The 21,293-nt window shown below is 39.3% G+C and overlaps 1 protein-coding gene and 1 pseudogene across 4 annotated transcripts; both read left to right on the top strand.

The window, feature by feature from the left end:
- The first annotated feature begins 33 nt into the window (after positions 1–33).
- Positions 34–20,237, top strand: COPS5 (COP9 signalosome subunit 5). 4 transcript variants are annotated; one of them, XM_030937832.1, is made up of 8 exons: positions 34–291; positions 2,965–3,199; positions 4,322–4,450; positions 5,087–5,152; positions 5,874–5,959; positions 12,614–12,725; positions 17,326–17,474; positions 19,999–20,237. In XM_030937832.1, the coding sequence occupies exons 2-8, from the start codon at positions 3,014–3,016 to the stop codon at positions 20,081–20,083; spliced, it is 813 nt and encodes a 270-aa protein (XP_030793692.1). In that variant the 5' UTR covers positions 34–291; positions 2,965–3,013; the 3' UTR covers positions 20,084–20,237. The 4 variants fall into 4 exon arrangements, with proteins under 4 accessions (XP_030793692.1, XP_010369895.1, XP_030793693.1 ...); XM_010371593.1 differs by having other exon boundaries at positions 70–543; XM_030937831.1 differs by having other exon boundaries at positions 264–551.
- Positions 6,087–7,186, top strand: LOC104668809 (annotated as a pseudogene).
- Positions 20,238–21,293: the final 1,056 nt, after the last annotated feature.

Genomic DNA, 21,293 nt, shown 5'->3' on the forward strand with positions numbered 1-21,293 from the left:
GCAGTACAAGCAGAGAAGGCAAATAACAGTTTCTGGAATAACGTTACATGCCCTTCTTCCGGTACGAAAGACTATACCATTCCCATACCCTATAATTTTGTTTTTTCTATTTCACACATACAATTTTCAGAGACAAGATGTTCTAATTTAAGCCATAAGAAGATTCGTCTCTCCCTATTACTGTAACTGCTGCTTATATCGTCATGTCCCGGAAAGGTCTCTGTCTTCCCTGAATGGTCTCTACCAAGTTCACCTCCGGTTCTAGGTGTCATGGCTGCCCCGAGAGTCTAGGTAAGAGTTTGTTCCCGTGGTACGGAGGGTCAAGGCCCACACCCGGAGACCTAGCGAGGTAAAGTTGCGTCTTGGTTGTGGAGACGACAACTTCTCCGCTTTCTCTGCAATGGCGGCGTCCGGGAGCGGTATGGCTCAGAAAACCTGGGAATTGGCCAACAACATGCAGGAAGCTCAGAGTATCGATGAAATCTACAAATACGACAAGAAACAGCAGCAAGAAATCCTGGCGGCGAAGCCCTGGACTAAGGAGTGAGGAGGTCCCTGGCGAGACGCAGGGGAGGGAAGGGTTGGCGGGAGTTTAAGAGACCCGAAGGGAGAGGGAGGTGAAAGGGGTGAAGAGCTTTCACCGACGGGGAGGGGGACAGAATATGAGCCTTGGATCTGCAAGTAGAGCTTAAGCCCTCCGCTGGGGCTTTGACTCCCCTTTCTGTCGCTTTAATCCATTTGCCCCCGGATGATGTAAGGGGAAAACAACAAGCGGTGATTTAAGTTGTCACTTCTGAACATCCGTATTGTCATATATGCCGCACACCCTGCCTTGAACCCAGTGTCGACATGCACCTTGTTTGGGTCTTCAGCTATTCCCTTACTGGGGACCGCAGCTGTTTTCAGAAATCGAGTCAGCAGCCCAAGGTCTCAAAAATAGCTATGAGCTATTTTATTTTCTTTTTTAAATAGAGGTGGGTCCTCGCTATGTCGTTCAGGCTGATCTCGAGCTCCTGCCTTCAAGCGATCCTCCCGCCTTGGCCTTCCAAAGTGCTGGAATTACAGGCGTGAGGCCTGGGTCTATAATAGTTTTTTGAATGCTGATAATTATTTCGGAGGCACACGGAGGCTCTACCTGGTCTCTAAAATGTTACTCCATCAGTTCCCGTAAGCCAGAAATTTTAAAAATAGAGCTTAAGACTTTTTGCCCTTCAACAATACCCATTTTTCCCTGGGAGTGGTGACAAGTCGAGGGATCTTTACCCATAATATTTATGTTTTCGTGAGAGCATCTCCTGAGAGATTTCCTGCTCTCAGGAAAAGATAATTATTACAGGTTATGTTTGAGAGAGAGAGTAAAAGGAGCACAAAAGCTAATGGTTAGATAGAAATGAGAGCTGTGGTCAACAAGAGGACATACTTCTACTGCCTCACAGTTTTTTTTACAAAGCTAGCCTTGTCTCTCAGTATTGAGATTCCACAATGGTGAATTGCGGAAGCATCTAGCTAGAGATTTCCACATCATTTAATCTTTATGACAACCCAGTACAGTATATCCATCCTTTTTTTACAAATTAAAAAACAAGCAAATACATTATATAATTTATGATCACAATGAGATAAGTGAACTCATAGCTGAGCAATAGTCAGACCTAAGATCAAACTTCACAGCTGTCACTAACTAGTTGACTGACCTTAGGAAATTTACTTATTCATCTTCATTTGTCATAGTATGGAAATAAGACCTACCTATTGGTATTGTCATAGAGATTAGGTGAGAAAATGTATAAAAAGAGTAATCTAGAATATATGTAATAGGAGCACAGTAACTTGTCTTTCTTCTTTTCTCCAGTAAAGGGAAAGCCAAGATTTCGATTCATGTCTTGACTTCCAACATGAGGTCTACACATTTTTCAGCTTTTGGTTGAAATCTGGCAAAGCTTAGGAATTAAATTTGGATTCTTTCTGTGGGCAGACATCTAAAAAGACTTTGTAGAGACGTTGACTGACTGCTCTGTAAGGCTGCTTAAGTTGCTTGGTTGTCTGCTTGTTTCTGTAGCAGGCTGTGCATTTTAGGTTTGTGTACTCTTAAATATTTGGAAACTTTCGGTCTGCTTCACTGTCTAATTGTGGCTCTAATTATATTCATCCTAGCTGTCTTGGGCTGCACTAATGAGACCAAAATGTAATTTTATTCAAGAGTTTAATTCACTGATGACCAACTCTGAAATAGTGATCATAGAAGACTAGGATATTATGGCTACTTTTTAATTTGAGGCTGATATAACAGGGAAGCCCACCCTTCAACACTCTGTTCTTTGAGAGTAGGGTTAAGAGACAGGTTAATAATGCTGATAACAGCTAGCACTTATTAGGGTTCTAGTATGTGTAAGGCACTAAGCTAAGCACTTTATATACATTATTTCATTTACTTTATTTTATCCTAACAACAATTATGACTATCCCTATTTACAGAAAAGGAAACCTAGGCACAGACATTACATGGTTGTCCCAATACCACAGCTAGGGAATGGCAATGTCAAGATTCAAACCTTAGCAGATGAATGTCAGAACCCACATTCTTAACCATTAAGCCAGAGGTTAGGCCTCAGAACAGTTAGGCACAACCATCCAAGCAGTCAGAATCCAAGATTGGGTGATTCCAAATTAATGGAGAAAAAGTCTGTTGAACTGGTCATGTTACTCCCTTATTTGAATAGCATATTAAAAAAACTATTTCAGACTTTTCCCCTGCCCCAAGGGGGATACATTGCAGGACTATAACATACTTATTGTTTCCAGCCTGCAAAAACTGTCCTTTTCTACTTTTTCTCCCCATAGTCTACACTCCCCTTCCATCGCTGTAAATTCCTTCAATACTTACTCTTTATCTTCATAAAAACTTTTCTGAGAAAATTTTACTTTATATAAGAAATTTAATTACATTGTGATTTTGTTTTGCAGTCACCATTACTTTAAGTACTGCAAAATCTCAGCATTGGCTCTACTGAAGATGGTGATGCATGCCAGATCAGGAGGCAACTTGGAAGTGATGGGTCTGATGCTAGGAAAGGTGGATGGTGAAACCATGATCATTATGGACAGTTTTGCTTTGCCTGTGGAGGGCACTGAGACCCGAGTAAATGCTCAGGCTGCTGCATATGAATACATGGCTGCATACATAGAAAATGCCAAACAGGTAAAAATGTTGTTTCTTATAGTTTAGTAAGTGCAAGTTAGAGTCTCAAGGTAACTTTTGAGTTTCTAGACTTAAAATTATCCCCTTTATAGGAAGTGTTATATTTAAATTTTAATGATTTATATGTAAAATGTACGAGATTAAAAGCCTGATAAGATTTATAGCATGGTTTTTTGTTTTTGTTTTTTGTTTTTTTTTCAAGACAGGGATTCACTCCGTTGCCCAGGCTGGAGTGCAGTGGCACAATCTCGGCTCACTGCAACCTCCACCTGGGCTCAAGCAATTCTCCCTCTTCAGCCTCCTGAGTAGCTGGGACTACAGGCGTGCACCAGTAGGCCTGGATAATTTTTGTATTTTTAGTAGAGATGGGTTTTGCTGTGTTGGCCTGACTGGTCTCAAACTCCTGACCTCAAGTGATCTGCCCACCTTGGCCTACCAAAGTGCCGGGATTACAGACATGAGCCACCATGCCCCTCCATAATTTTTGTACTTTTAGTAGAGACGGGTTTTCTCTGTGTTGGCCAGGACAGGAGTGTTGGCCACTCCTGTCCTCAAGTGATCCACCCACCTCAGCCTCCCAAAGTGCTGGGATTACAGGCATGAGCCACTGCACCCGGTCTATGGCATGGATTTTATTTTATTTTTAAATAAACTCTCACACTTATTATCAGATATGTGTTTAAAATAAAAAATTTGGAAACAATCTAACTCAGTTCCTGAGTATAAAACTGGCTAAATAAATTATGGTATATCCCATCAGTGGACTGCCAGGCAGCCTTTAAAAGAAAAAAAGGTAACCATCATATGTATTGATAACTTACATGAAGCAAACTCCAAAGCAGTTTATTGAGTGAAAAAGCAAAGTGTAAAACATTATTATGTTACGTGGTATGCTATTGTGTGTGTTTTTATCAACCTATATATATGCAAAGAATATGTATTCTGTATACAAAGAATATCTCTTAAGGGTAAGCAATTGGCTATAGATTTCACATCTGGGCTGATAAAACCGGGTAATTGAGGAGAAAGAGATGGGAAGGAGACTGGTTACCTTTATTGTACTGGTACCTTGTAAATTAATTAAAGAGTAATCTTAAACTTTTTTGCCCCTTCATTTGTTAGGTTGGCCGCCTTGAAAATGCAATCGGCTGGTATCATAGCCACCCTGGCTATGGCTGCTGGCTTTCTGGGATTGATGTTAGTACTCAGATGCTCAATCAGCAGTTCCAGGAACCATTTGTAGCAGTGGTGGTAAGAATTTTAAAACTAGTTTAATTAAGTTCTTTATGAAGATTTGCTGAAGCAAGTATACTGAGAAATAATAACAGTGTAGTAAAGAGAAATTGCTCTGGTGTCAGTCTGCCTAGGTTTCAATGTGAATTCCATCTCCTAGAAGCTGGGACTTTGAGCAAGTTTTTTAACCACTGTGTATCTCACTTCCCCCCTCTGTAAAATGTGGGTAGTCATAGCATCTATGTCTCAGTGCCAGCTCATCATACGCATTCAATCAGTGTTGACTGATATGAGTTAAACAGGAATTGCTAAAGCAGCTCTTATTATGTTCAGGGTGTTTTAAGTGCAATCCAGTTTTATGAGGAAGGTAGGAATTATTCACCTCTTAAAAGGAAAAAAAAACTTTAAAAAGAGATGAGCAAACCTTCAAATAATATTCTTAAAAATTATAATAATTATAATCTCTAAGTTAGCTGTGAGACACTTATATTACCCTCTTACTGAACTTTTATGGTTTTTTGGTTTGTTTATTCTTATTTGGTTATTGTGTATGTATATAGTGTTATATGTATGTATACATTTCTAGGTTTATAATGTTTCAATAAAAGGCATACAGTTTTATATCAGCAAATATTAAATATATCTTTCTTATAGATTGATCCAACAAGAACAATATCTGCAGGGAAAGTGAATCTTGGCGCCTTTAGGACATACCCAAAGGTAACTTTTTCTTTTTTTTAAGAGATAGATAGAGTCTCACTGTGTTACCTAGGCTGGAGTACAGTGGCTATTCACAGGCATGATCATAGTGTAGTACAGCCTTCATCTCCTAGGCTCAAGCCAAATCAGCCTCCCAAGTAGCTGGGACTGTAGGAATGCTTAGTAATTTTTAAAATTATAAGTCCTTACATGTTTTAAATTCCAAATATTTGACTTATTATTAAAGACATTAGCAATATCTCTTTTTGTTAAAACAATTTAATAATATTTACAAAATAGTAAACTACCACAAGCTGTCCCTAGCAAAGGGTAATACATTTATGTTATATATTGTTAATTTTACTGGGAAAGCAGTCTTTATTTATTAATAAGTATCTGTGTGCCTGTGGCATTCTGACAGGTACTAGAGAAAAAACAAGCTAAATCTATAGGTCTGTTTCCTTCCCTGGCAGGAGTCTGCAATCTGAAATAGTTAATTAGAACAAAAGTACATCACCTAAGGAGAAGAAAAATAAATCTGTAAGCAAAATCCATCCTACAGCCACCAAACAGGGTGGGGGGAAAGTAGAAACAGTATTTTTTTTTTTTTATTAGAATGCTCATGTTAAATATTTGCCTTCCAAAATTAATAATTCTATAATTAGAAAGCTGTGTAGAAAACATGATGTTTTTCTCGTTTATATATATATTTTTTAATCTTGTTTGCCTCATTTTTGTTTAGGGCTACAAACCTCCTGATGAAGGACCTTCTGAGTACCAGACTATCCCACTTAATAAAATAGAAGATTTTGGTGTACACTGCAAACAGTAAGTAATTTAAAAAGATATCTGGGCCAGGCACAGTGACTCACACCTATAATCCCAGCACTTTAGGAAGCCAAAGTGAGAGAATTGCTTGAGGACAGGAATTCGACACTAGCCTGGGCAACATAGTGAGAGTCCATCTCTACAAAACATGTTATAAAAGTTAGCCAGATGAGGTGGCACAGTCCTGTAGTCCCAGCACTCAGGAGGCTGAAAGAAACCATAGATAACAACCAGTCCAAGCCCCTTATTTTACAGATGAGAAAAAAGGCACAAAATACATTTCATGATAGCTTTTACAATAATAGTATATGAATTTAGGTGAATGTTTGCATTTTTAAATTTTTTTCTTTTGCATTTTTTATTAATGTTTCAAACTAGCATGTCATTTGCCTTTTACACAACCTAAACATTTTTTCAATGTACAAGATACTTGGCCTATATAAAATTATGATAAGAGCCCTTCCCCGCCCCGCCTCCCGGCGTGGGTGGCCGAGGCGTAGCGCTGCGACCCCCATCCCTGCGAACATGGCGCTGCGAGTGGTGCGGAGCGTGCGGGACCTGCTCTGCGCCCTGCACGCGGTCCAGTCACCCGCCGCGCCCTGCCCGCTGAGGCCCTGGCAGTTGGGGGCGGGCGCCGTCCGGACACTGCGCACGCGACGCGCTCTGCTCTGGGTGCGTAAATTCACAGAGAAACATGAATGGATAACAACAGAAAATGGTATTGGAACAGTGGGAATCAGCAATTTTGCACAGGAAGCATTGGGAGATGTTGTTCACTGTAGTCTACCTGAAGTTGGGACAACATTATAAAAACAAGATGAGTTTGGTGCTTTGGAAAGTGTGAAAGCTGCTAGTGAACTCTTATTCTCCTTCATCAGGAGAAGTAACTGAAATTAATGAAGCTCTTGCAGAAAATCCAGGACTTGTAAACAAATCTTGTTATGAAGATGGTTGGCTGATCAAGATGACACTGAGTAACCCTTCAGAACTAGATGAACTTATGAGTGAAGAAGCATATGATACATCAAATCTACTGAGGAGTGAAAATGGAACCCCTAAATAAACTAGTATGAAATACCGCAACCCAGCAGATTGTCTTAAATTAGTGGTGGATAGAAGACTTAGAATAGCAACTTTTAGCATTACCGATGGGGAAGAAAAAAACTACTGTTAACGCTGCTAATGAAGGAAAATCCCTTTAACTTTCTAATGATTATAGATTTTAGACTAGGCTCTAGTGTTCAGAATTCATTAAATTATCCATGGTAAAAACTAGTTTTAAAAATATCATAATTCAAAGATAACATTGTTATTCTTAAGCCTTATATAATATTGTAACTTGCCTGGATAACATACCTGGATTTGGGATGAAATACTTAATGATCTTTCCATTGGAAATAACTGAGAGTGAAGAGGTTTTTGTTGCTTGTACAGTGTCAGATGACACACCACTATCTTGATTTTGCAATACACTGCATTTGCTGGTGCTATTTTTATACGGTGAAGCAACAGCTTTGCAGCAAAATAATAAAATACTTCTTCGTTAATCATGAAAAAAAATTATGACAAGATAAAGATGGGTTTAGGGCCAGCTGACACTAGCACGTCTGCAGCCCTCAAAATATATAATTTCTACTGAACAAAGAGTCTTTCTAATCTTTGAAAGATTAAAGAAGCCATATTAAAAAGTTAAAGTTATAAAGTATAAGAATTCTTACTAAGAACCACTGTATTACATATCTTCCCCCGCAACCCACGAGACATAGTCTTGCTCTGTTGCCCAGGCTGGAGTGCAGTAGCGTGATCTTGGCTCACTGCAACCTCCGTCACCTGGGTTCAAGCAATTCTCTTGCCTCAGTATCCCAAGTAGCTGGGATTACAGGCGCATGCCACCACACCCAGCTAATTTTTGTATATTTAGTAGAAATGGGGTTTCACTATGTCGGCCAGGCTGGTCTCAAACTCCTTACCTCGTGATCCACCAGCCTTGGCCTCCCAAAGTGCTGGAATTACAGGTGTGAGCCATCGTGCCCAGCCTACATACCTTTTTTAATGGTGAATTTTATGATGTATGAATTATATCTTAAATTTTTTTAATGTTAAAGAAGCCAATGGGGACAGTTTTATCTACCTTCTAAAAATATCTTACCACCTCTCTTACTATCATTTTCACCCAAGCCACTGCCATCTGGAGCCTCAATCAAGCACTTGCTTTCTGGCGAGTCTTTCTATTTGTGCTCTTCACTTCTTAAAGCTCTGTTTTCAGCCAGACTGATTCTGTTAAGATGTGTAAGTCAGATCATACTCTTCCTTTTCAGAATGACTTCCCATCTCACCAAGAACAAGATCCTTAGTCCTTTTCACAGACTATACAACTCTATCACTGAACTTTTGCTGGTCTGCAATGCAGCCATATTGACTTCCTTATGGTTTGTCAAATGTGCCAGCAGGCTCATGGCTCAGGGCACTGGCACTTGCTGTTCCCTCTGCCTAGAACACTCTTATTTCTATGTGGCTCACTTAACTACTTTAAGCACTGAATATCTGTTTACAGGGTCGTCCTAATAGAAAATGTTCATTAGTTCATTAGGCATGATCATGATGTACTATTTTATCTATGTAAAATAACACCTTCTGTTTCCTCTTTCCCCGCTTTTTCTTCTTAGCACGTGTAACCATCTGATATGTTTTGACATCTTTTTTTCTGACCCCTTTAGAATGTGAACACAAATTTACTGCTGTATCCTTGGATTTAAAACAGGGCATGCCACATAGAAGAGTGGGCACCAGAAAAAATTACTGCTTATAAATGATTATCTAGTGCCCCCTTTTCTCTATACCACTTATCCCAACTTCAAAGAATACTTTGGCTACCAATGAGCTACTACTGCTCTTATTTTTCTGTTTAGAGGTTCTTAGAAAATTCTAGAATTTCTAAAATTGAATTTTTAAATATATGTGGTTTTCAATAATCTCTGACATATTTCTGTAAATACAATTCTCTTCCTGTTTTTGGGTTTCTGTTTTTTTATTTGAGATGGAGTCTCACTAGGTTGCCCAGGGACTACAGGCACACCACCGTGCCCGGTTATAGAAAAAATACATATTCTGATAGAGGTTTAGTGTTAATTATTTAATTTGCCCTAATAAAAAGAATTTAAATAATTCCTGTTTGAGAGACTTGCTCCTAAGCCTGGAAACACCTTTGCTGTGATACTTTAATCTTCAGAGGAACTCTCAATTTTTTTTATTTATATTGAGTTGTAGTGGTATCAAAGGTTTATACTTTGAAACGAAAAAGATTGAGGTACTTTATGTTTTCTGTATTCAAACAGATCTACTTTCCCTGTTCATTAGTTTATCCTTCTGTCTTCTTTAAATAACTTTTTTTTTAAGATCTTGTTGCAGGCCAGGCACGGTGGCTCAAGCCTGTAATCCCAGCACTTTGGGAGGCCGAGACGGGCGGATCACGAGGTCAGGAGATCGAGACCATCCTGGCTAACACGGTGAAACCCCGTCTCTACTAAAAAAACAAAAACTAGCCAGGCGAGGTGGCGGGCGCCTGTAGTCCCAGCTACTCAGGAGGCTGAGGCAGGAGAATGGCGTGAACCTGGGAGGCGGAGCTTGCAGTGAGCTGAGATCTGGCCACTGCACTCCAGTCCGGGCGACAGAGCGAGACTCCTCCTCAAAAAAAAAAAAAAAAAAAAAAAAAAGATCTTGTTGCATACCAAGCCTTAAATAACCTTCTTTTGTCTAATACCTTACCTTGCCACTCTGAAGTATGAGCCTACCAAAGAGGGATAGCTATTTTGCTGGTGGCCTACATTGCTAAATGTACATTTAGCCTAAATGTACAATGTAGGCAATGTACAATTGCCTACATTGCAAAAGACTAGAATTTTGAACCTAGAATTGCTAGAATATTCAAAAATGATCTTTTTTTTTTTTTTTTTTTTTTTTGCCCCAAAGGAGTCTCACTCTGTCGCCCAGGCTGGAGTGGAGTGGTGCGATCTCGGCTCACTGCAAGCTCCGCCTCCCAGGTTCATGCCATTCTCCTGCCTCAGCCTCCCGATTAGCTGGAACTACAGGCGCCCGCCACCACGCACGGCTAATTTTTTGTATTTTTAGTAGAGATGAGGTTTCACTGTTAGCCAGGATGGTGTGGATCTCCTGACCTCGTGATCTGCCCACCTCAGCCTCCCAGAGTGCTGGGATTACAGGCGTGAGCCACCATGCCCAGCCCAAAAATGTTCTTTTTTGTGTGTGTGATGGAGTCACACTCTGTCGCCCAGGCTGGAATACAGTTGCGCCATCACGGCTCACTGCAACCTCCGCCTCCCAGGTTCAAGTGATTCTCCTGCCTCAGCCTCCCAGTAGCTGGGATTACAAGCACGTACCACCACACCCAGCTAATTTTTATATTTTTAGTAGAGACAGGGTTTCACCATGTTGGCCAGGCTGGTCTCGAACTCCTGACCTCAGGTGATCTGCCTGCCTCAGCCTCCCAAAGTGCCGGGATTACAGGCGTGAGCCACTGCGCCCGGCATGACGTCTTTAATTTATTATGTTTTATTTCTTCACTGCTAAACTTTAATTAGTAAACATTTTTGCACTTTGGGAGTCTGAGGTGGGTGGATCACTTGAGGTCAGGAGTTCAAGACCAGCCTGGACAACATGGTGAAACCCCATCTCTGCTAAAAATACAAAAAGTTAGCTGAGCATGGTGGTGGGCACCTATAATCCCAGCTACTCAGGAGGCTACGGCAGGACGATCACTTGAACCTGGGAGGCAAACGTTGCAGTGAGCCCAGATTGTGCCACTGCACACCAGCCTAAGTGACAGAGCAAGATGCAGCTCAGAAAAAGCAGTCTGTTTTTAAAAGGGTGCCTATGTGTCTTTATCTTTTGCACCACTAACCTCTGAGTCTGAACCTCTCTCTCTTCTCATCTGCCCTTCTGCAGTGGCTTCCTTTGTGGAATCCCTGCCTCCATTTTCTCTCCTGTAACATCTCCCAATGGTACTGCCATAGCCAGGCTTCTATAAAACACCCGTTTGACTGTATTATTACTCTACTCAAGTACCTTCCATTCTACTCAAGCACCTTCCAAGAGTCCCAGGTATCTACAGGATAAAGTTTAAATTTCTTTCTTTTTTTTTTTTTTTAAGACAGAGTCTCGCTCTTGTTGTGCAGGCTGTAGTGCAATGGCGCAATCTTGGCTCACTGCAACCTCCGCCTCCCGTGTTCAAGTGATTCTTCTGCCTCTGCCTCCCAAAGTTTGGCCGGGCACTGTGGCTCCCAGCACTTTGGGAGGCCAAGGCAGGCGGATCACCAGAGGTTGGGAGTTCAAGACCAGGCTTACCAACATTGAAACCCTATCTCTACTAAAAATACAAAAATTAGCTGGGCGTGGTGGAGGGCGCCTGTAGTCCCAGCTACTTGGGAGGCTGAGGCAGGAGAATCGCTTGAACTCAGGAAGCAGAGGTTGTGGTGAGCCGAGATCGTGCCATTGCACTCCAGCCTGGGCAACCGAGCAAGACTCCGTCTCAAAAAAACAGATGTTCTTAACCTTTTATGGAACATCCTTTACCACCTAGACCCCAGCATAGCTTTCTAGCTTCCCCTCACATAATTCTTCTCTTGCTAAATTTTCCAGCTAAACTCATTGCCTTATTATCCCTTACATGTCTTTCCTTTTTGTGTGTTGGTGCTCTCTGCCTAATGCCCTCCTTGTTCTCCACATATCCATACCATAGACTCAAAAATGGTTACCCTACACCTTGCCTTTTCCCTGAGGCTTCTCAGGCAGTTCTAGCTCCAAGTGATCACTTGAGCTCCTCTATATGAAGAATACTTATTAATCTCTAACCCTTAGTTGGTAGGTGATTCATTTTATATAGCACTGTAGCATCACTTATTGTTATTCAATGTATATCATCATATTTAATTTTTTTGTGGGTTTAGACCACATCCCCCATATAAATGTTGAGTTCCTTAAGGTAAAGATGTCTCTTATCATTTTTTATATCCGTTGATACACAGAAGCATGTGTAAGTTTAAGATGTAAGTTTACATCTTAAAAATACATATATTTTTCAGACATTTAACTAGATTTTTCCTTACTATGCCCTGATGATAAATTAGGCACCTTTGAAAGTGGGAGCCATTATTTTAGATGCCTTAAGGACCTACCTTAAAATTTGTTTTTCAAAAAGCAGTAGGTCCTAACTGGGGAATTAGGAATGGAATAATGGAATCCACATGTCATTTTTATTATTTTAAAGAGACTAACAAAAATTATAGTTGACTCTAGAGAGGCAGCTCATTAAGTTTATGTGCTGTTGGCTTGAATTTATGAACTCAGTAACAGGAATAAACTTGTCATTCAGAAGTTTTGACTGGTTGTTAATATCATTTTGGGAATTTCTGGGCTCTACAGAAAAAAAGGAATAAAACAAGAAGTTTAGTAGGAGATTTGGATCCACAACCCTTGAAGTATGAGGAAACCATGGTTAGCTCTTGCCTTATTGTAATAAAAACTAAAACATGAATATTTGAGAATAAAGTGTAATTCACTTAAATCTGGCCATAAGTTTTATGTGGTGTAGTTGAATATTTTTTTTTACTTACTAAATTTTGTGCTTTTATTTCATAGATATTATGCCTTAGAAGTCTCATATTTTAAATCCTCTTTGGATCGCAAATTGCTCGAGCTGTTGTGGAATAAATACTGGGTGAATACGTTGAGTTCCTCTAGCTTGCTTACTGTAAGTACTATACTTGTAAGGAAAGCATTTGAATTTTATCTAAGCTCCGTAGACCTTTAATATCTCAAACACTGTTTCACAGAAAGGCTGTACCTGACTTGGCCAAGACACCAGGGCTAGGGTTGGATTCTGCACCACCAGAGCTGGATTAGGATGGTAGGCCAATTCAGGATCTGTGTCATGACCCACAGAGACCAAGTCTAAGTAGCAAATAGAGTGTCCAGATCAGGGTGAGATCTGCCCCTGCCATAAAGAGATTTATGGATTAAAAAAAATACACATACTGATTTTTGTGTGTCAAGTGTCTCAGCTTGGACTCTGATTACAAGTAACAGGATACCTAATGAAACTAGCTTAAACAAGAAAGGGAATTGTCTAAGTTGCAAAGTTGAGGAATAGGGCTTAACTCAGGCACAGCTAAGTTTGCATTAAACAATATTATGAGGTCTTGGTTTTTTTTTCTCTCTTAGCATTGATTTGATCTTAGTTATCGCTACTTTTAGGCTTCATGTGAAAGCAAGACAGCAGCTTTAGCTTTAGACCTCCAAGCCTCTCAGTTTCATGTTCAAAGAGAAGATCAAGATAAACACATACTCAAACACACACTCACATATTCCCAGGCAAAACTTCATTGTGTCTGACTGGCTTTACTTAATCACACGCCTATCTTTAGGCCTGGTGTGGGCCAATTGAATAAGCTTGATGAGTGGCTAGGGCCACAGCAAGTGCTTTACTGCTGGGCCGCATCGTAGAAAACTCCTTCAGGAGCTCAAGGACTAAAAATGGGTAAGGAGAGGTTCCCAGAGGGAATCAAAATAGCATTACTTTAAAGCAGTAGATACTGGGAGAAAAAAAAAAAGAGTATCACTGAATTTTCTGATAACATCATAAAAACTTAACATATTTGGTAGGATATTTAACAAGCTTCTCTACATTTAGAACTTAGGAACAATGTTTTTACTTTTCTAAAAAAGTAGGCCCATTTCATATACTGCGATGTGTATATATGTATGTGTATATATGTGTGTGTGCATATATATGTATAAATATATACACATACATACACATCGCAGTATATATCTATATAGTGGTTAGAACCACAGGATTTAGAATTAAATAAACTGGGTTTGGAGAATATGAGCTACAGCAGCAGGAGTCATAGCAGGACCAGCACTTAGAAGTTTCTTACACTCTTTGATCGAGTATTGGTTGAAAGGAGTACAGCTGAAACTGTAACCAAAGGAGGCATTACACTTCCAGAAAAATCTTAAGGTAAAGCATTGCTAGCAACGGTAGTAGCTGTTGGATTGAGCTTTTAAGGAAAAGGTGGATTCTGCCAGTTAATGTGAAAGTTAGAGATAAAGAATTATTCTCCCAGAATATGGAGGCACCAAAGTAGAGAACTACGTTGCCGCTCTTCAGATTTATTCAGTTGACCTGGAAGGCCAAGGATTTGATTTTTTTTTTTTTTTTTTTTTTTTTTTTTTTGAGACAGGGTCTCTGTCTGTTGTCCAGGCTAATGTGGTGACACGATCTCAGCTCACTGCAGCCTCAACCTCCCAGGCTTGAGTGATCCTCCCGCCTCAGCCTCCCAAGTAGCTGGTATTACAAGGGTGAGCCACCACACCTGGCTAATTTTTGTATCTTTTTGTGGAGACAGGGTTTTGCCATGTTGCCCAAGCTGGCTTCATGAACTCCTGGGTTTCAGCAATCTGCCCGCCTTGGCCTCCCAAAGTGCTAGCATTACAGGCCGTGAGCCACCATGCCCAGCCAGATTATTTCTTATTTAGAGATGCTGACATTCTTAGAAAGTATGTAGACTGAAGTAAATCACTATTGAAATGCCATCAACATGAAGCTGCTCATTGCACTTAAGTTCCAAAATATTTAACTATGTAAATTTCCATGTCTCTTCTATAATAAATGATATCTATACTAAAAAATAAAATTGACTTTGAAAACAACTGTCACTTTACTAGTTCTGAGTGACTTTCAGAAAGTTATTTAATGTGACTAAGCATTTCTTTGTTGTGAAATGGTGATATACTACATACATCATTAAGTACTCTGAGAGAATTAAATGGGCTGCTTTATATAAAGCAATTTAGCAAAGTGTCTGGCATATAATAAAGCCTCAATAAATGATTTTTTTTTAATTTGGTGCATTATATTCATAGGAAAAGACCTCACTTAAGCCTGTTATTTACTGGAATTTTTTTTAGGCTAGTCAAGTGAAGCAGTGTATTTACTGTTATTTTAAATACAACTCTGGCAAGCTTTCTGTTCTTTTTTTTCTGTTTTCCTTTTTTTTCTTAATTTTATTTTATTTTGAGACAAGACCTCACTCTGTTGCCCAGGCTGAAGTGCAGTGGTACAATCACATCTCACTATAGCCTGGACCTCCTGGACTCAGGTGATTTTCCCACCTCAGCCTCCTGAGTAGCTGGGACTACAGGGATGTACACCACCATGCCTGACTAATTTTCTGTATTTTTTCATAGAGACGGGGTTTCACCATGTTGTCCAGGGTGGTCTGGAGCTCCTGGGCACAAGTCTTCTGCCCACCTTGGCCTCACAAAGTGCTGGGATTATAGGCATGAGCCATGGCGACCAGCATTTGTTCTTATTTCTTATCCTTAGTAGTCAGAAGTAGCAAATTAGGATGGAGAATGATCATAATAGCAAATATGTGTTACATGCTTCCTATGTGCCAGACACTGCTAAGTGCTTTATATGTGTTGTTTCCTTAGAGGCAAGTATACTAATAGCAGCCAGAAGTGACACCTGATGGCAAGGGGAGAAAACACTGTAAGACCAGAGCAGTCTGAACCTTTGTATAAGGCAAGCAGATCTACCTACTCAGCCCAGTGTCTGTCCCTGTATTCCAGCACTGCATAGATGAGGACATTAATAATCAAGAAAAGGTTAAATTACATTTCTGCCTTTTTGTTGTTTTATGTATAGTACATTGCAGCATTTAAAGAACAAATATGTAGACATATATTCAACTTCTCTCTTCCCCCAGCTAAGGAAGTTAATTATAGCGTGTAACCTAAGTTATTTTCTAATTTAAGAAATTAGTTTACTATATTCACTTTCTGTACATTTGAAATGTAATTGGATATCTTTTATTGTCATTTTAATGGTATAACTATTTCTGGTAGCCTATATTTTTATGGCTTAAATAGCTCTATAAACTTTAGGGTTTTTTTCCAAGTCTGGGAGGAAAAACATACTGGTTTCCTAAACCATTTAGATCCAGACAAAATGAATATACTTGCATCCTTTAAAAATACAAAGTTTGTAAAAATCACTGGAAGAACTGGTATGGCAGCAAATAACTTTTCTTGTTTGGTGACTGACTGTCTTTCCTTGCAAACTGAGCAAATAGAATGACATGCTACTTTTTGCCAAATAGTTTATTTCCTCTTCACACTCTTCTATTGAAGATCTAGGAAATAAATATAATGTATACTTAATAACTTTGTGAAATTTTTTTGTGTGTTTTAGACTACAATTTAAAAAGTATACCCGATAAAAATATTGGTAAAAGATGTAATATTATAGTTTTTCAAATGTAGGTATACATGTAAGCATATAGCAATGCTCTGTAATTGTGGTTAAAGCTAAGTGAAGAGATTATAAATGTGTTTGTTTTCTTCTTTATATTGCTCTACATTTTCCAAATTTTTTTGTATAATTATTAATTTTGTAACCAGAAAAGATTTTTTTTTTTTTTAAGACAGAGTTTTGCTCTTGTTGCCCAGGCTGGAGTACAATGGCGCAATTTCGGCTCACTGCAACCTCCGCCTCCTGGGTTCAAGTGATTCTCCTGCCTCAGCCTCCCAAGTAGCTGGGATTACAGGCTCCTGCCACCACACCCAGCTATTTTTTTTGTATTTTTGGTAGAGATGGGGTTTCATCTTGTTGGCCAGGCTGGTCTTAAACTCCTGACCTCCGGTGAGCCACCTGCCTCAGCCTCTCAAAGTGCAGATTATAGTCATGAGCCACCATGCCTGACCCAGAAAAGCTTTTAAAATGTTATTTTTATAAAAATTGTGATAAGTACTAATTCTAAAAGTTCAACAAAAACAATAGCGAAATTAGCTAATATTACTAAGCCTTTACTAGCTGTCATGGACAGTGCCAAAAACTTTACATGCATTACTTCATTTAATTTTCACAGTAGCTCTAAGGTAGGAATTATCGACTCCCTTACCATTTTCAGAAGAGAACCTGGAGGCATACCTCAGGCCTTCAACTAATCTGCCATAGTTCCAGAACTTGGACTTAGGTCTGTATACTTGAAAGCCTCCCATAATAACAAATATTAGATTTAAGCAGTCAAGGAGAAAAATTCCAAGTAATCTTGAAATTATAAAAGGGAAAACATTTATCTACACTTGAACTACCTGAATTTGGAAGCAGATTTGCAAATGTAATTTGATTTCTCTTCTCACTGACTATTCACTCAGATTTTATAGTGGAATTCTTTGCAAATGAAATATTCTTTGTAGGAAATTAGTTTAGATTAAAATATATAGATTTTTTAAATGGTAGACTTGTGTTTTGTAGTGACACAATACCATTTTCCCCACAGAATGCAGACTATACCACTGGTCAGGTCTTTGATTTGTCTGAAAAGTTAGAGCAGTCAGAAGCCCAGCTGGGACGAGGGAGTTTCATGTTGGGTTTGGAAACGCATGACAGAAAATCAGAAGACAAACTTGCCAAAGCTACGAGAGACAGGTAAGAGTAAATCTGTAAGATTCTTGTTGCCCCTAACTCTTTTTCTTTCAAAATTTGCAAACAATAGTAGGATTCAGATTCCTTATGGCTCAACTTAGTTACAACTTAGAATGGTACCTGAATATTAACTTCTTGGAAACTTTAGGAGCTGTCAGACACAAGTTTTAACTTTGAAAATTTAGGATACATCAGGTAAGAACATTAAAAGGCTTAAATCAAAGATCTAAGCAGTGTTATGGAACACTCCCAGTCACCTTTTCTAAGTTCAACTAGAAAGTGTAACAAAGAAAACCAGCCCTTCAGTGGATCTTTAAAGTGTGTGTGTGTGTGTGTGTGTGTGTGTGTGTGTGTGTAAGTAACTAGAATTTCTTTTTTTTGAGACAGAGTCTTGCTCTGTCACCCAGGCTGGAGTACAATGGTACAATGGTGTGATCTTGGCTCACTGCAACCTCCGCCTACCGGGTGCAAGCGATTCTCCTGCCTCAGCCTCCTAGGTAACTGGGAATATAGGCAGCCGCTATCATGCCTGGCTAATTTTTTTTGTATTTTTTGTAGAGATGGGGTTTCACCATGTTGGCTAGGCTGGTCTTGAACTCCTGATCTCAGGTGATCCGCCCACCTGGGCCTCCCAAAGTGCTGGGATTACAGGCATGAACCACCACGCACAGCCAAAATTAGGATTTCTTAAATTTATAATATTTTAATATTCAATAAAGCTTTAAATCCTAAGATATTACGGAAGTGATTGTCTCTTTCTTAAATTATGCTTCTAAAACAGTAATTTAGTATCCCAAATTTTACTACCAAAGATTTTATTAAGAACAAATTTGGGATATGTTCTCTAATAACTTATGAAATAATTACTTGGACCTTCAGATATATAGGCTATACAAAGTTGCATAGATTAACAACGTTTACTTTCACAGAAATTTGAATTTTAGGCCAGGCACAGTGGCTCACACCTGTAATCCCAGCACTTTGGGAGGCCAAGGCGGGCAGATCACCTGAGGTCAGGAGTTCAAGACCAGCCTGGCCAACATGGTAAAACCCTGTCTCTACTAAAAATACAAAAATTAGCCAGGCGTGGTGGTGGGCGCCTGCAATCCCAGCTACTCGGGAGGCCGTGGCAGGAGCATCACCTCAACCCAGGAGGTGGAGATTGTAGTGAGCCAAGATGGCGCCATTGTACTCCAGCCTGGCCAACAAGAGTGAAACTCAGTCTCAAAAAAAGAAAGAAAGAAAGAAAAGAAATTTGAATTGTAATACAATAATTAGGGGCAGAAAGGAAGGGAGAACTATATTGACTTCTATACACACTTACATGTTGGTATCTATTTTAAGAACTGGTTTGGTTTATAGGGAAAAGAAGAGAAAAGGGTACCTGAAGTGTATCCTGGGATTGGAGGTCATTTTGGGTTAGCCTTATTTCACTGCCATCTTCTCAGTGGGTTTTTAGAAGGTAGAGCTAGTGGCCTGCATAAAAGTTGCGTTTTTCGGCTGGGCATGGTGACGCATGCTTATAATACCAGCACTTTGGGAGGCCAAGGCAGGCATATTGCTTGAGCTCAAGAGTTCGAAACCAGCCTGGGCAACATGGCAAAACCCCATCTCTGCAAAAATTACAAAAAAAATTAGCTGGGCATGGTGGCACACATCTGTGGTTCCAGCTACTTAGGAGGCTGAGGCACAAGAATCACTGGAGCCTAGGAGGCAGAGGTTGCAGTGACCCATGATTGTGCCACTGCACTCCAGCCTGGGTAACAGAGTGAGACACTGACTCCAAAAAAAAGTATTTTTCGTTGGCATTAGTTGTCATTTTAGATACTTGCTTTGAGTGTGTATTTTGTTCCTCTGTCTTTATGTATGTAATTTATCAGTTTATCTACATTTATTTCTCAATGTCTTATGAGGCAAAAATTTTACTATGGCAATGTCTTCAATTATATAAGAAATAGAAGTCGTAATCAAAAGTAGAGTATTTTCCTTTTTGGGGTAGCTTTACAAGAATTGCATCTCTTCTGAATATTGATGGGGTTTTTTCATTGCTTTTTGCCTTATGCTTTTTATCATTTCTAAAATCTAAGGCCTTCACCCGCTAATCTAACTTTGACTTATAATTGTTGGAGGATGCTTGTGATTATTTCAGAAAAAAAACAGTATTCTTCAAAATTATTTTTCAAATTATCCCAAGTAATAAACAAGGAATAACAGATTATAATGTAATATAATATTGGAATCAATCTCTAATTACAGGTTTGTATAATTTTACTCACGTTCTAAAACAGAAGAATTGTATCAAATTTTATGTTGTCATTCTCTTGTGAAAGTTCTAGTAAGTAATGAAACGGTTAAAAAGACGTGGAAGACTAATAAAATAACAAGGGAAAACTTCAGATTGGGGTAGTTTGAGAAGTATGAATAAAACCAAACTCATTGGAGTTTCATGAATGGATTGGGGCTGATCTTGTGTGTTTGAAATAGCTTTCAATTTATGACATCATGTGATGTGTGTTTTGTTTTCCAGCTGTAAAACTACCATAGAAGCTATCCATGGATTGATGTCTCAGGTTATTAAGGATAAACTGTTTAATCAAATTAACATCTCTTAAACAGTCTCTAAGAAGTACTTTACCTGAAAGACAGTATGAGAAAAATATTCAAGTAACACTTTAAAACCGGTTACCCAAAATCTGATTAGAAGTATAAGGTGCTCTGAAGTGTCCTAAATATTAACATCCTGTAATAAAACTCTTTAAAATGAAATTGGCCTTTCATTTTTTTGTGGGAAGATTCACAATATTTTTCTAGTATCCATTACGGTTTCTGAATATGACAGAAAATATATTTATTAGAACTTTCTATTTTTAAGAGTTTAGACTAACTAAATTAGTCAAAGAATGTCAGCATTTCACTTGCCATACTGTCAGAACCACTTTGCAATTTGTCCCTTATTTTGACTGTCTGTAAGTAAAATATAATTTAAGTTAATTATTTTAATAATGTAACAAGAACACTTTTAATGTTCCTACAAAACATTAGCTGAGTGGTACCATAAATTATTTTCCTGAAAATCAAATATTTATTAGAGACAGCCTAGCACAGGGTATCTAGTCCTTCACATATTCATCACATACCCTTCCTGAACTGGCAACTGTTACTCTCTGGAAATATGCTAAACAAGCTGGACATGGCCACTGTCCTCACAGAACTTCTGGAGGCTAAAGCTTAATTAATAAGAACTTAAAGATACTGCTATGAGGGGAGAAATAAAGTGTGTTGGGGACTCTTGGGGAGGAATGCATATCCTCAAGAGGGGTTAGCAGAGTTGGCTTCCTGAAGGATGTGGCCTGACCATTAAGTTGAAATATGAAAGGATTAGCCAGAAAGAGTAATAGGGAGGTGGTTACTATTACAGGCAGGGAGTACAGCAGTGTGTAGAAGCTCAGAGGTAGAAAGCAAGAACCTAGAACCTTCAAGGAAATGAGATTCAGTTAGACTTAAGATTGGTAAGTAGAGCCAAGCATGGTGACTCACACCTGTAACCCCAGCACTTTGGGAGGCTAAGGCAGGAGAATTGCTTGAGCTCAGCAATTCAAGACCAGCCTGGGTAAACAGCGAAATGCCATCTCTACTAAAAGTACAAAAAAATACCCAGGTGTGGTAGTGCGTGCCTGTGGTCCCAACTACTTGGGAGGCTGAGGTGGGAAGACCACTTGAGCCAGTGGCAGGGGTTGGGGGTGCAGTGAGCCATGATAGCACTACTGCACTCCAGCCTGGGTGACAGAGTGAGACCCTATCTCAAAAAAATAAAAGATATAC

Source organism: Rhinopithecus roxellana, chromosome 9 (genome assembly GCF_007565055.1).
Source record: "Rhinopithecus roxellana isolate Shanxi Qingling chromosome 9, ASM756505v1, whole genome shotgun sequence".
Lineage (NCBI taxonomy): Eukaryota > Metazoa > Chordata > Mammalia > Primates > Cercopithecidae > Rhinopithecus > Rhinopithecus roxellana.